The following is a 15,504-nucleotide window of genomic DNA, read 5'->3' on the forward strand; positions in this document are numbered from 1 at the left end:
GAAAGCCAGGTGCAACCATCAGTATACCCCCATACTAACTGTCTCTCATAGTCCTTATTTGCTTTATAATGAAAATATCTGCTATGTATTCACCTGTTCTAATCAACTTACCTCTTGAAAATAATTAGCAGTGCCTCTGATTACCCAATAACACCTCACAATCCTAGAGATTCTGATCACTTAACTGGATTAATTCAGTAGGCTCCGGGAAGTATATCTTAACATCCTCCAGTAATGGTTACTGACTGTTGAAAACCATTGCCATAAAGGAAAATACAGTTAAATTTGCAATCTCCTCTCTAGCTTTCAGCATGACGCTGAATGTATTCAAGGCAGGAATTCAATGCAGTGCAGGTGAGAAACTATTAAGCAGTGTAGAGGTATTTACCTGCTAATACACAGAGTAAACAAACCTGAAAACTCATCAAACCACTGAAAAGTGTTCTTGGATCCGAGTTGTCTTATACTGAAAAGTGTTTTACAACAAAAAATGCAAAATACTCATGCTGCATTAGAAAAAGAATTATTCTTTATCACAAAACCAGAAATCCTGCTTCTTTACAACTTCTTGGGCAGGGATTTTATGTACTCCTAGAAAGAGCATTTCTTAGCTCCACGTGTTTCATGCCTAAAATTACTTCTGGAAATAATCAGTAAGCAGCAGTAGAGACACATTTCCAATGTCTGGCATTGAAAGGACCTCTAATTTTGCACAGTTGTCACCCAAGGTACTTACAAGCACATTTATTTGCAGAGTTGGGCCACACAGCCATGGTGGGTTTTTGCTTGCTCCGAAATGCTTCTTCAACTCTGGCTTCTGTTTTCCGTACAGTGGAACCATGAGGATTTACCTGTTCTGCTGGCACTGAGAAGCCTGCATGCAAAAGACAACCACACCTATATAAATAAACCAAGCTGCAGGAATCTACTGAATCAAAGAAGAAACCTGGAACACCATACTGCAATAGGAATACATCCATTAATGTTTAGCTGGACATTCAAAATAAAGATTTGCATCAAGAATATTTGGTTTCTGCTGACAAAACAGCGTACTGGTTGCATGGTCTTAAACTGTCAGCTCTGATGGATTAGAAAAATGTGACTGCCTCTCAAAGTCTTTGGGTCCCCAAAGATTGACCCTTCTATTCATATTTCCTCTACAAGCAAATTCTTACTGACCATTTCAATCTTTTCCTTATTTTAAACAGTTTTAAAGTAAGCGGCAATTCATAATGGCATTGTATGCCATATCAAAAAGAGTATCTGAATAAGAACCTTGTATTGTCACTGTGATCTATATTATGTAAAATGGATCCATTTCAGAGTCAATATGAGCTCTTAAATTAAGAAAATGCAATTCTGCTTTTAACAAAAAGCGTGGTTTGCTTCCTGTAATGTAACTTCATCTCACAGCTTCTACTGCTTCATAGGTTTTGTAATTAAATTCTAAAAAGCAAACTTTCATACTGGTTAAGCACATTTTAAAGACATAAATGAATGTCTGAAGTTCTGTATTTGTGAACCAAAATTTCCTATCCATCCACTAAAATGGTCCTCAAAATGTTATTACCACATCTCTAATAGACACCAGATCAAGAGCTGAAAATAAGCTCCAAAACTGATGGATGCAGAAATTAAAAGATTCACACAGAATCTCTCATCTCACAATTAATAATTACAGCATAGGTTTCTCGGTACTATTATAAAAATTTTAAACTGCATATCAAACATATTTCATTACTCAAAACAACTATTACTTCTACCTTTTTAATTAGCTGGTTTCCACAAGTAGTTGCAAATTTCAATAGTCTAGGATATAGATAGTTTGCTCTTATTTACCAACTTAAAACTTGCTGTCCTTAGGTTTAACATCTTTCAACAACAGCACCTTATTTCAGTAACAGAGGAACAAGAAATTCTAGTTTGACTTCTACATACTGATTTTATTGTACAGTTTATGTGCAGTACTTTTGTGACTGGTCACCAGTCAGAGTACTAAGTAAAAATGGCAGATGTGTGGAAAACAAAACAAAATGAACAAAAAACAAAAACAAAAGGAAAAAAACCCCCAAAATCAAAGACAATCACCACAACCACACCCACCAAAAAAGCCATGTGGAAAATACTTTCCATTTTACAACTACAAAAGATTGCTAAGTAACTTGCTGACAAAATTGTGAAGAAAATGGATATGAAGCTTTTTAGCTTTTTTCATCCCTTGCCCAAACTGCTCTGAAACAGGGTACATGTCAAAGTCTAGACAAGCAGATGCACTGGGATTGTCCTGATCTGCTGTCTTGCTGAGGCTGTTCTTTAGAGCAAAATGAGAATAATGGCAGAACTGATCAGCATCCACATCCTCTCCATCCACTACAATGACCTGTGCCAAGACACTGGTGACATTCCTGAAGTGTCACCATTTGGGTGCTCTGTACCACTATAATCTTTTGACACAACTCCTGATCCCTGTGACTGCCTTCCAGCACAAGGCTTCCTCAGACCTCAGGAGCTTGATACATTTTCCTCTGTCCATAAACAGTTCATCTAACACAGCTTTTTCCATGCATTCCAAGTCTTTTGGGCTTGCTTTGGTTAGCACTCCTTGCTAACCCAGTCAGTGATCCCAGCCTTGCACGTTCTACAGCTGGACCGACTGCAGAGCTCAGCTGTCATTGAAACCACCAAGTGTGGTCCAGAAGCACAAGCATCCTCAAGTGTCACCTGGAGGTACCTGTGACACTGTAACAGTTTCCATGCCAGTGTACTGAATCCACTTTGAATCCTGCTCATTCCTGTCTGTGAGTTGTTTTGTCCCACAAACTGGTGCTGCTTATCATTTACCTGTACCTCAAGGCCCTCTCACACCAACGGTACCTGCTTTTTCTGATTTAACAAGTTCACTGCATGATACCATCAGCCTTAAATATGACTTAAGACACTGCCCTTCTTTCAACAGAGTTTGCAGGTTTTGTCTCCAGAAATATCTATTACTGGGCCACTGCCACAAAAAGGAGGGCAGCATTCCAGTTCTTGCAAACTTGCAAGAAAAGACTACAAGCCATAGAGTCATTCTCTGCAACAAAGAGCTCTTACAAACATTTACTTTAACCTCGGAAGCAATAACCTTTAACAGTCATGGGGACTTGGATAATTAACTGAGCACAGCTCACAGCATGATGCTGTGGCCAGAATTGTGAATATTCTTGTAGTTCTAATAGAAAAGTACAGAGGAGAAATGAAGGCATTATATTAGCTCTGTTTTACAGTCACAGTGAATTACAATTGGTTCATTTATCCACAATTCAAGACACACATTGGAAGCTTGCACAAAATTAGACAAAAACACGCATGACTGAATAGGAAAATACAAAGAATTCTATCTGTTTTAATCTGAAGGAGAGAAAGCCTATAGATACTTGCATAGTTCAAAGAAGATTATTAATAAAGGGTCTTCAATCTACCAACAGAAGTATTTCAAGAATCAGCAGCTGAAAGGTAAGACCAGCCAATTCAACCTAGAAATCAAATAATGGAGCTTTATACCAAAGCAGGAAACAACTTGCCAAGGTAAAGCTGGAATTATTGAAATCAGTGATCCCTAAATCAGCATGAAATTTTGCTCTAATGTTATAGTTCAGTGATTTTCAACCTTTTTCAACTTTCAAAAGTTTAAAACTTTTCCACGGAGGTATACTCTTTTAATGTAAACTGATCACGGCTGCCACACCAGGAATATGTTTGGACTTTTGATAACTTTTCCTGGTCACTTTAGAAGCTGTACACAGACTTGCAAGGGCTGTTTCTTAATCAAAAAAATCAATACGTTACCTCCAGAACGACACTTGTACATATGCCAAGGTGAACTAAAGTCCAGTGGTTTGAAGGCTGCTCTCCCTTACCATAACTCTTATTAGACTGTACTACAGGTACTTTCAGAACACAGCTCTGGTTCCACCACGTCAACATCAGAAGTTAGCATTGCAACCCTAGCATTTACTTGTTCACCAGGTTCTGTAGTACGGTCTGTAATAGTAGGCAATGCATCCTTCTTCTGGAAAGGATGATGGCGTCCTATCAGTTCAGTTCACAAAACAGGGAGAAGTTCACAAAATTGATGGAGGTTTCAAGGTCAGTCATTCTTTAACCTGCACTGTCTGAATCTGACATGCATTCTTTATTTCATATTAAATTTAAATTTTTGTATGGAGATCTCTAAATTCTATCCTATATATGTACAGAAGCTTTTCTTGTTGCCCTTGTCCCTGGCCAGGTTGAATTCTCTCAGGGCTTTAGCTTTCCTAACTTAATCCCTGTCTGCTCAATTCCTCCGTAGTTTTCCCAGGCTACCTTTCTCTGTTTCCACTCTCTGCAGGCCTTCCTTTTCTGTTTAAGTTCATCCACCATCAATTTGTTCATCCACACAGGCCTCTTAATGTGTTCACCTAACCTCCTCTTTTTTGGGAAACATCACTCCCGAGTTTGGAGGAAGCAGTCCTTGAGTATTAACCAGCTGTTCTGGGCCCCTCTTCCCTCCAGGGCTTTATCCCATGGTACTCTACCAAGGAGATCCCTGAACAGGCTGAACCCTGCTCTCCTTTAGCCCAAGGTACTGAACTTTGCTGTGCATGCCTCTTGCTGCCCTTAGGATCTCAAACCCCTCCACTTCACGGTCAGTGCAGCCCAGATGCTCTTGAGGTTCACATTCCACACCAGTCCCTCCTTGTTGGTGAGAACAAAGTGTAGCACAGCATCTCTTCTTGGTGGTTCCTCTATGACTTGTCCTCTACTCATTCTAGAAACCTCCTGAATTGCTTCTGCCCTCTGTGTTTTCCTTTCAACACATACTGGTGTGGCTGAAGCCCCCCACAAGGTCCAGGGCTTGTGAACATGAGCCCATTCCTACCTGTCTGTAGAGGGTCTCTATGTGCGTTGTGTTATGATAACTGAAGTTAAACATACCTCTTTTTCTTCTTGCTTCCTTGATTTCTTCACACATCTTATTAAATTCTGGATCCAGTTCAGCAGCAATGATAGCATGAGCAGTGTCCTTCAAAGTACACGCCCTGTGTCTAATTATTTTATCTAGAAAACAGGACAGCACACTTTTCTATCACAATTACAAAAATTCCTTAGCATTTCTATGTTGGTTTGTATTGCATATTATAACACTGATACAAACAGAAGTAACTGGGATAAATTACAGATGTCTGAAAATGCAGATTTATCAATATCACAGCACACTCAAAAATCACAACCTAGCTACTGAAAAGATATAGAAGTATAAACTGGTACTTTAATCCACAGTGGCAACTATAAACAAATGGAAACAGTGAATGATGAACACACCTAAATCAACTTGCCATAAGGTATAGCCCGTTTCCAGAGGCAGATCTACACAGTATAATGGAGCAGAGTGCAAAGAGTCACAAAGTAACAGGAGACTTGTCCAAGAATTAATTTACCCCCTGGGGTCTAGAAATAGTCACAGTTATACTGCCTGGAAAATCACACTGGACATCATCTGCATCTGTAAGGTAGACCTCGCTCACTTACATTCCTTCCCTGTTGTTTTTTTCTTTAACCTGAAATTATTGCTTAATTATTATTTAACAACTGATCAAAATTGTGCTAAAACACATTATTTTATTCCTTACATTGAATAGCCATTTCTCATTTAAATTCATTTTTTTAAAAAAAGGGCAAGAAACAAGCCTCGAGTGTGCTACATTTTCAGGCTTATTTGGGGAACAGAACAAATTGCCCACACTGGAAGCCTAAATGAAACTCAGGAAAAACCAGACAAGTTCCCCTGCCTTTGAAACACACAAAACAAATTATTCCACCACTGAAATTTGAAAAGTAATCATAACTTAATAACTAAGCCCATATGCAGAGAAAATTGACATCTAGAACATAGCTTTTCAATGAAATCTACAACAGTCATTGTTTGACTTCAGTACAAACATATTTAATTTGTCAATCCATCCATACTGAATTACTTTTTCCAGCTGTTGCAGGTACTTCAACAGCAACCATCAACATTAATGTCTAGAACATAATCTACAACCAGCAGATTTAATGTTTTAATAATCTTTACAGACAACAATTAAGAATATCACTAAATACTTATTTCACAATATCTGTAATTCTAGAAACAGCAGGTTTTACAGCTGGAAAAACTGTTGAGTGAAAGAGACTATCCAGTATCTAGCTCAAAAGAGTGGAACATTTTCTGGGGAAAACTACTGCACATTAAATCTACTGAATGTTGGAAGGTTTTGCCCATATATTTGTGAAGCATTATGTTTTATGATCACAAAAAACCCCACACTGCATTAGTACCAGATGTAATTCTGAAATAATAAACTTCAAAGTTTTGGTCAGATAATAAAGTTTAAGAAGCCCTTGCAAAGGAGGAAGGGATGGGAGGGGAGAGAAATAAAAAGGAATCAAATTCGGGTGTTTGAACCACTAAATTCCTCTAACCCTGTGCTGGGCAAGGTTCTCCCCCAGACAGTGCTTCAGTGAGGCAAACACTCATGTCCAACATACAGTGGTTATGTTCCCAGGCCTTCAAAAACATTTCCCAGTCAAACAATGGAGCAAGAAAACCCCAACCTCTCTCACTACAAAACCTGTCTGAAATTTTATAGCAAAGTACTGGGAAAAAAAATCCCCAAGCAGCCAGTTTTTGATATCCAGACTGCAGATAAAATCAGCCAGTCTGGTCATCCCTCTGCTTTTCCAACTTAACAGGACAAAAGCAGGTACAGTATGAGTCTTCTGCAAGCACAAGCAAGCATGTACGTCCAGCTTTAAAGAATGTGAACATTTATAGGTTAATAGTCATTTAATGAATGCATCTGAATGCATGGAATGCTTCCTCTGAACAGCCATAATGTACTGTTTCAGGTGTGTTCACACAACAGTCCAAAAAATTCTGCATGCCAGAAGAGCAACAGATGGTCTGTGGTTAACAGCAGAGGACAGAACCATTTTTCATTACCTCCTATCCAAAACTGAGCCTAGAAAGAGCCAGATCCATTTCTCCCAGTTCAGTTCTAAAAGCAAGGAAAATTAAAATATCCCTAAACAGGTTCTCTTCAGATAAACTCTGAATGCCAAGTGCCCATCAAGGGCTTTAATTAGTTCACATCAACTGCAAATTAGAAGTCCTCAAAAGTGTGTTATCAAGAATACAAAATAAATGGACTTTTCCAGTTGAAAGAAAATAGTGCATCATAAACTGAAGAAATAAAGTTAATCTTCTACAAATATGAACTGGGTTCAAAAGGCAATCTATAGCAGACTGTACAGTAGAGCAGACTATACTGTATCTGGTCCACACATGAGACACAGAAAACCAAAAATTTGAGAAGAAAAATACAGAAAAATCAGGCTTTAACCTGCTAAAGCAATTTCACAAGATGTCATGAAAAACTTTCTAACATATTCGACTACCTTTGTAGATGGACCCTGATCTCCAAGTATCACATATATTAAGCAGAACTCTATATTAAAAGGGTGCTTTGTGTTGATGACTCTTGAAGCTGCCAGCTGAAAGGCTTTCTTTTGGCAATATGCACTGTAAGGCAGCCCTAGCAAAGAGCACACACAAGGTCTTCTATCTTTGGTTTGGAGTGTGAACAGCTTTTACATGCATTTCAGTCTACAAATTCCTTTTTAATTGAAAGCATCCCATCACACTTTGTCAAGACAATACTGTCTAATCTCTCCCAATCAGCTGCAACTCACTTCCTTGCCTGGTGATTTATCCTGTCTTACTTCTATCCCCAAATATGTAGATTTTGATTTCTGTGTATGAATTTCATGTTCTAAGCTGACATGGAAATACAGCAGACCACTGCCAGATTGCGTGTGGATTCTCTACAGAGCTCTCCAAATTATGGTGGGGTTTTGTTGCCTATTAAAATCTAGACACCCAAATGGAGCTATCAAATTTGAAAGGAAACTATGAAACATAATTTATTAGAAAACAGCTCTGAATGCTACAGTTTTCCTGCTCTTCTAATGTCCCCAGTGCACTCCATGCCTTGGAATACTAAAAGCACAGACCCTTAGGACTTGCTTATCCTAATTATCACAAAGCATGCAGCTTATCTCAATGCCTGAATAGCAACAGAATATGGAATTAAGTACCAGGCTTTCAGGTCTAGGTAGGCCAAAAAGAAGTAGGCTCTTACCTCCAGGATCTTTGTCTGGATTGTACTCCAATGCATTGCTGCAGATCAGGTCAATGTCTGTTAGAAAATCCTTGGCTGTTAAGTAGTTGTGTTTATCAATTTTGGTTATTACTGTTGATAAGTCCATTGGCTCTTTGATAACCTCAAGGTAATCTGAAACCTATAAACAAACAGCACACAGAAATGACACAGGACCTATTGAATACTGACAATCACATCTTTATACTTGGATTCATTCCACATGCTTAGCTCTAAGACATTAACTAAACATCTTGATTTCTAAGCAAATTCATGTTAAAAATTGAAGTTTTATCAGGCTAAAAACATAAGACTTCCAAATCTGCTTTTCCTTCAGGAGCTCACCAATTTATCTTTCAAAATTAATTAAACAGTATTTTTGAAGCAGTACAACTTAATGTAAATGCATTTTTCATTTTAGACTAATTTAGTTATAGATTTTTATGGTGCTATAACACTGTCATGGAACTAAAAAGGCAAAACCTATCAGTCTAACTTGAAGCCCTAGGAAATATTAGGGAAGCTCTTTTTTTTTTTCATTTTGTAGGTAAAGTTCTCATTAAACTTAACAGCCAAATTATCAGCTTTTAAATACCTTCTATTAAATAGTTTCTTCAATCACTTGTTAAACAAAGAAAAGTCAGGTTTTATTGATTTCAGATGTTAGACTGGCTGTACAGAAGGACAATCTAAAGAAAAAGCTTTGTGTCACGGTTCACTATGAGCTTAGATCTTAACTGGAGATTCAGCAACCAGTGGAGCACACTAAAAAGTGTTTAACATAATTCATGATACCATAAGGGTCTCAGCCTCAATAGCCAAATGCATCAGCACAGCTGCTGTGATGAAGTTCACCCAAAAAATCAATAAATTTTTTATTAACTTCACAGAAAAAAAAAATGTATCAATGTTTCAGTGTGATTTAGATTACATTTAATTAAACACACTGGCAGCCTCTAAAACAGTACTGCATTTTTTTCTTTTGAAATCATCCAGATATGACAGTCACTGTCACAGCACTTAGGAGTTAAATACAGATTCAGGTCAAGCCATAATGGCTCTATAAGATTTTTTTTTAATATAGTGCCTGCAGATATATATTACAACATTATATATTACATCTCTCTCTCTATATATATATAGATATAGATATATATTATAACATTAATGCATTACTTCAGTGGACAGCAATGTGTCACCTAATTCCTTAAATACAGACATTGAAATTGATATTGACAAATGAAAATGGCAAAAATTCTCTTTTTGTCTCCCTTTATGGAAACATTATAGTATCTGGTTCAAGGATTGGAAAGCTAAGCCACAGGCTTCCTTTTCTTGTTAGCACAGCATCAGAAAATCTTCACTGGAAGCTGTAAATATTGCTGCTGCTTTAGTCAGGGAAATTCTTGACTTATCACACAGCAGCATTCTCTGCAATGCAAGTAGGAGTGAAATAAACCTAACACATTTTTTAAGGAAGTCAAGCAGACAAGCTGTTGTAGAAAAAGAAAGGCTAGTCCTGTGCTTAAATGCAGCAGGTGGGACAAAAAGGATTACATTTGATTTCTGGTGCTGTGATATATTAGCAGGGTTCTGGCAAGTCTTCAAATAATAAATTCACATTTTTATTCTCTTCATCTACAGAACATGGACAGTTACTTATTCTTTCTCTATGTGCCTTTATTCATATAAGTTTAGACCATAAATTCTTGACAGAAAGGAACTACCTTCACTACAAGTATGAAGAGTTTCTACAATAATGGACCTCCCAGTTTCACAAGAGAAATTAAACCAAGGTACTGCTGAGACCATGCTCATACTGTAGGTTGCCACATTAAACAGCTGACCAGGCTTTCAAAACCAGTCAGCTATGGAACACTATGGAAAACTCAAATTACGACAGGACTGCATCAGCCCATAAAAGATCCTTGCTCCATCCTGCAAGGAATTTACACTCCAAATCTGCTTTTTACAATGCTGGTCTTCTGATGCCCATATGCACCTTTTAATGTCTTTCAAAAGAGATGCTTCTCTCTTCAGAAGCAATTAGGGATTTCTTTTTAGTTACTAAGCCCGCAAAGCTTGCAAGGGGCCAGCATCTGATCTCAAAGTCAGACCAAACACAATCCTATTCATACAGCAGCCCCTAAAAACAGATCTGCAGATCGAACTGTCTCATCAGTTAGGTGTGTACAGTCCATAATCGACCAGTTAATGTCCTGTAATGTGCTACCATCTGTGATTAATGGCATCCACAAGCATTACTGCTGAAATTATGCAACAACACTATTAACGCTGAATGCATTACAGAACACAGATCACTTTCCCAATATTATCATGTCTATGATTACAATGCTGTAAAAGCTTTCATTAAAGAATTATATTTATGGTTTCAAGTATTTCAGAAACACTGGCAAGGATAGGAGTGTTGGCATTTTAAAATGCTCATTTCATTTATAAAATGGACAGGAATGCACAACGTTTTTCCAAAGGCCATTGACAATAGAACATGTTTCAAATTCTTGCAGCATGGATGATGAGGCTGTGACTGTACCACCAGCTAAAAATCTTAGATTGGAAAGATCATGGATCAAACATCTATTTTTCTAATTAATTTAACCATTTCCTTTTTTAAATTTGCGTTGTTTTTCTAGTATTTTCAATTTCATTGTTTGCACATTACTGAAACAAGACCTCTTCAATATCCACCGGTTTGCTGAAGATGTTAAAGCGTTTGTCTGTGGCCAGCCTCTTGGTGACATCCCTGAGAAACAGGCGCAGCTCCCGCAGGGTGTTCTCCTCCTGGTCCTCCATCCGCTGCTTCTCCGCCTCCGACAGCTCCCGGGCAGGACACGGCAGGGCGAGAGGAAGAACTTCCAGGGCACGAAGAGCTAGGGAAAAGAACCAGAAATCAGACAGTGGAAACGTCAACAGTACGGCGGCTCTTCGCATGATGCCACTCCAAATTTCAATATATGTATTCAATATGCATCATGGGTCTATCACTGCATCCTTGACCCCACAGCTCTCCATCCTCAACAACTGTCAACTGCAACTATGAAATTTATTCTGGGTGCTGATTAATGCTGTCACATGGTAATTAAACTAACTGTTAATTACCCACACCTCTTTAAAAAGGAAAGTAACACAAAATAAAACATTAGGATCACATTATTATTGGTTTTACTGTAACTTAGTTTACCAGCCTGTTTCCTTCTTGGTGGAGGCATTGCTGCCTCATCAAGGATTAAGCCTTTGAAAAATCGCAATCTGTCTTCTTCACTCGGTCTTTGAATATAAAAAACCTCTTCATACTGGATTCTGAAAATACATTTCAGCTAAAAAAAAAAAAAAAAGAAAAAAAAAGCCGTAAGAAGAATGAGCCCCCACTGAAAAATACGTGAATAATGACCATATTGTAATACTAGTAACAAACTTTTCCTAATCAGCCACAGGACAGGAGACGGTAAACTCTACCTAAAGCTGTGTTCACAGCAAAGGGAAAATAAACACTTGTAATTCTCAATGAATTTTCTATAGTAATGAAACTTGCAGTATCCCATGATCCTAACAATGGCCAACACTGCAGTAACAGGAGAGCAAAAAGGGAGAAAAAAAAATCACAGAAAATGTTAAGGAGAAAAACCAGGAATCCTCCTCCTATCCAGAGCCTCAGAAAATGTAACGTTCAAGGTCAGGCCTTTAAACTAAATCTGCATTTAATTATAGTGGAGTCATTTGTCAAAAAGAACAACTGGCATAATGAACAATTTTGTCTTCTCAGCAGAGTGGCATGGAGCTTATGAAAATGAGTAATACGGACATACATCCCTCAATAAGGAAAATTACTAACATTCAGTAATTATTACATTTTATGTCTGACATATTTTAAATTAAGTTAGAAAGTCACTACAGAACAAAATTATTTTACATTATTAAAACATTCAGAAGAGCACAGAACCCCCTATAAATGCCTCCTTCCATGACAAACTTACCTCTTCAGGCAAATCACTAAACATGGACTCAGAGGTAGACAGTAGAAATATAGGTGAGAAAGATGGTATATCTTGCAGCAAAGTTAGGAAAGTAGCTCTCACAGTTTCACTGACAGCTTCCCACCAATCACCAATATGAGGCATGTAAACTATACTTGGTACTGTTCTTCGAGCTTCACGAAAGATCTAATTAAAAGAAACAGTTGTATTTCAACTAAGGAACTAATTGTTACCAGCAGTTGTGAGTAACAAAGTTCTTGCACATTAGAGAATGATTCATATTTGTGGTATTTTATAGACAAATGTTCCAGCAGAAGAGAATTACCTAGACTTTTTAAACAAGGGTTTGTGACTCTTAGCTACAGAATTCAATTATTTTATGTCAATGTGCCAGGGAGACTACAAAGCAACTACTTTGTTTTAAAAATATGTATGTTTTAAAAACTTGCTATGACTGAACAATCAAGATGAAAATTAAACTGTTTTGCAATTCATGCAATATTCACCAAAAGCTAGTCGGAAATGTAAAACATTTAAAACTAAGCAAATTAATCTAGAACCACAGCACACCAATCCATACAAAAGTGAATAAAATGAGTATCAGGCACTGAATATCCAGATTAAACTTACTTAGCACTAGGTATGTGATGAGGGGGCAGGTTAAAAATGTAATTACATTCACTAGTCGCTGGAGAGTTTTCCATCACCCTCTACAGACCTCTTTACTTTAAACAGGAAAACAGAAGGAGCCTATGAAAACCTGGACTTTACGTCACATTCCAGCTGGCTGCCTTTATATTGATACAACCAGAATTACATAATTGACTCATTAGAAGGGAATCTGAAATCTCACCTGTGCACATGACTCTTCAGGTGTTTTGGCACTGACTGAATACAGGGCTGGCAGGTCCAGCCTGTGTACAGAGAATTTTTCCAGGGTGTGCAATAGTGCTGGAGCAAGGTGCGAAGTCTGACCTGAACCTCTTTCCCCGGAAAGCAGTAATCTGGGTCTGTAAGAGGTTGGCTGGTGATAAGCTGACCTGCAACAGAACAGTAAAACAGCCAATTAACACACCAGTATTATCAACAGATGGATATATAGGAGATAATTTAGAATCCATAAGACTTTCAGTAACGGGTAATAGCTTCCTACAACAGCCTAAAAGATCAACTAACCTGACTACCCTTGAATACTGCTTCAGGTGCCAATACCTCAAGATTTCTCTTATCTTTGGCTTCACAACCATTTAATTCAAACTCATCTGTGGGAAGCTATGCATATATTAAATTCATTACAATTTTCATTATAACCAGTTTATTTAAAACTAATTCCTTGATCATATAAAAAGACTTATTGAACATCCAGTAAAGACAGCAATTTAATCATTCCAGTTCAGTCCTAACTACTAACATATCTCTTCAGTAGCCTCAGGAATCCCAGGTCAATCCTTTTATCCCTTAAGTGCTGCCCAAGATTTTCAAGAACCAATGAACATTTCAATAGTTTCCTTATTTAAGGAAAGGACCTGAAGTAGGGTTGAATAACATCACTATGCATTGTGTATTTTAGCCTATTTGTACACTTCTAGTCAGTAGACTTCTGAACAGAAGGAAGACTTCAAAGAAAAACTGCAAAGGTAAACTTATTTTTTTGTTTTTTGTTGTTGGGAAGCAACTCTAAGCCCATAGAAGGAGTTTTGAGATTTCGTGTTTGTTTCTTTCTCTTGGGTGTTTTTGCCTAGTTTTACGGACAAATGATACATGAAGAAAAATGTATTAAGTTTTTCCATTAAAAGTCTTTTCCATTTATAGAAAACTGATTATAAAACCAGAAAGTTTTTGCTTAATTTGCATTTTGTCTCATTAAGGCATTTCTATCTGCCCATCAGTGAACTCAGGCAGTTGAACAAGACTTGCTGGTATTACTTCATGTTAAACATTTTGGGACAGCAATGAACATTGTTGACCTTTGGCTTTCAGTTCTGGTGGTGGTGGTTACACACACAGGTAACAATCAGAAATGCTCAGAAAACAGACTGAGAGAGGCTTACATACTTTGCAAAAATAAACACAGTCTTGAAATTCTTTTATTTAAAGACACACATCCATACAAATATATACTGTTGTTTTGGGTTTGGCTTTCCCCTTCCCAACCTTGCAACAAAAGCTTAAATTTGGCATTAGAATACTTAACTATGTCCCTCCAACTTTTTGGACTTTAATCCTTATTTTTAAGCTTAGATATCCACAAATTCTGTTGTGGCATTATTATTTAGCACAAAAAATTTAGCAGTTTTCCACAAGATGGCTCTACTAAGCAGTGCCACTAATGAACAGTTTTTCTAAGTTCACTTTCTTTATTCAGCAAACTCCCTGCAGAAACTATCACATAAAGTAGTCTAAAAATATTCTTAACACAAAATCAAGAAATGTTAATTATTGTTAATTACTGTAGCAAGTCAAATTTATACAGGAAACACTCATCCAAATTTCACACATAGTTTCTAAATTCCTGTTTTCCTGAAACTTTCTATGAAAAACAATGAAAAAAGCACATTAGAAATGCTGAATACAATCATTATACATGACGCTTCCAAACAGCTGCATACACAGAAGCTCAACCATACTTTAAACCAAGAAAAAGCACACAACCCCTCCAAAATATTTCTACATATATCTCTTTTCAGTTCTTAATCCTTCAAATCAAAGTAGTTTGTTAAAATTGAAAATTGCTGTTAGCCTTTTTACTCTTAACCTACATATTGAAAAACATTTGTGATTCCAGTGTGTAGGATGTGGCCTTTCCCAAGAATACCCCCACATCTAAAACTCCTGTCTGTGCACGTACATGTTTCCATTACAGAACACCACTGCCACCCCAAAGAAAAAGAACAACTTTTTTAGCTCTGCTGATGTAAGAATCTCTTGGGTTTATCTATCTAATTATATGCATTTAGAGAAACACTCACATTGTAAAATGAAGGTAGGGTTTATGTACAGCAGCTGATGACTGTTTCTTTGGTGATCCTGAGTGACAGCTCGTCTCAAAAATTGATGAAGCATTCTCATCTTCACTATCATCTAATATTAGACTTGGTACATCTGTTCCAAGAGATGTATTAATTAGAACTTTATCACTTCTAAGTACAAGTACAACAAACAAGACAAGATATTACAATTTTCTTTGTGTCAATTATAATAAATCCTCAAATGTAGAAGAAATTAGTTAAAACTGTCTAAGTATCAGCCTTCAGAATAATAAGTACTTATTAGTTCAAAAACCAAAA

At 37.2% G+C, this 15,504-nt stretch overlaps 1 protein-coding gene across 5 annotated transcripts in view; it reads right to left on the minus strand.

The window, feature by feature from the left end:
• ATAD2B (ATPase family AAA domain containing 2B) overlaps positions 1-15,504 on the minus strand; it is a 58,897-nt gene that overhangs the window by 18,643 nt on the left and 24,750 nt on the right. For 3 of the 5 annotated variants that reach the window (XM_031066648.1, XM_031066646.1, XM_031066650.1), the window contains 8 exons: positions 15,187-15,319; positions 13,071-13,257; positions 12,218-12,403; positions 11,425-11,560; positions 10,917-11,113; positions 8,205-8,364; positions 4,960-5,082; positions 737-874 (listed from right to left, as the gene is read on the minus strand). In XM_031066648.1, the coding sequence (XP_030922508.1) occupies positions 737-874; positions 4,960-5,082; positions 8,205-8,364; positions 10,917-11,113; positions 11,425-11,560; positions 12,218-12,403; positions 13,071-13,257; positions 15,187-15,319 (1,260 nt within the window). The remainder of the gene's footprint in view (positions 1-736; positions 875-4,959; positions 5,083-8,204; positions 8,365-10,916; positions 11,114-11,424; positions 11,561-12,217; positions 12,404-13,070; positions 13,258-15,186; positions 15,320-15,504) is intronic. The other 2 variants (XM_031066649.1, XM_031066647.1) reach the window with 1 other exon arrangement.

The sequence above is a fragment of the Geospiza fortis genome, unplaced genomic scaffold (genome assembly GCF_000277835.1).
Source record: "Geospiza fortis unplaced genomic scaffold, GeoFor_1.0 scaffold98, whole genome shotgun sequence".
Lineage (NCBI taxonomy): Eukaryota > Metazoa > Chordata > Aves > Passeriformes > Thraupidae > Geospiza > Geospiza fortis.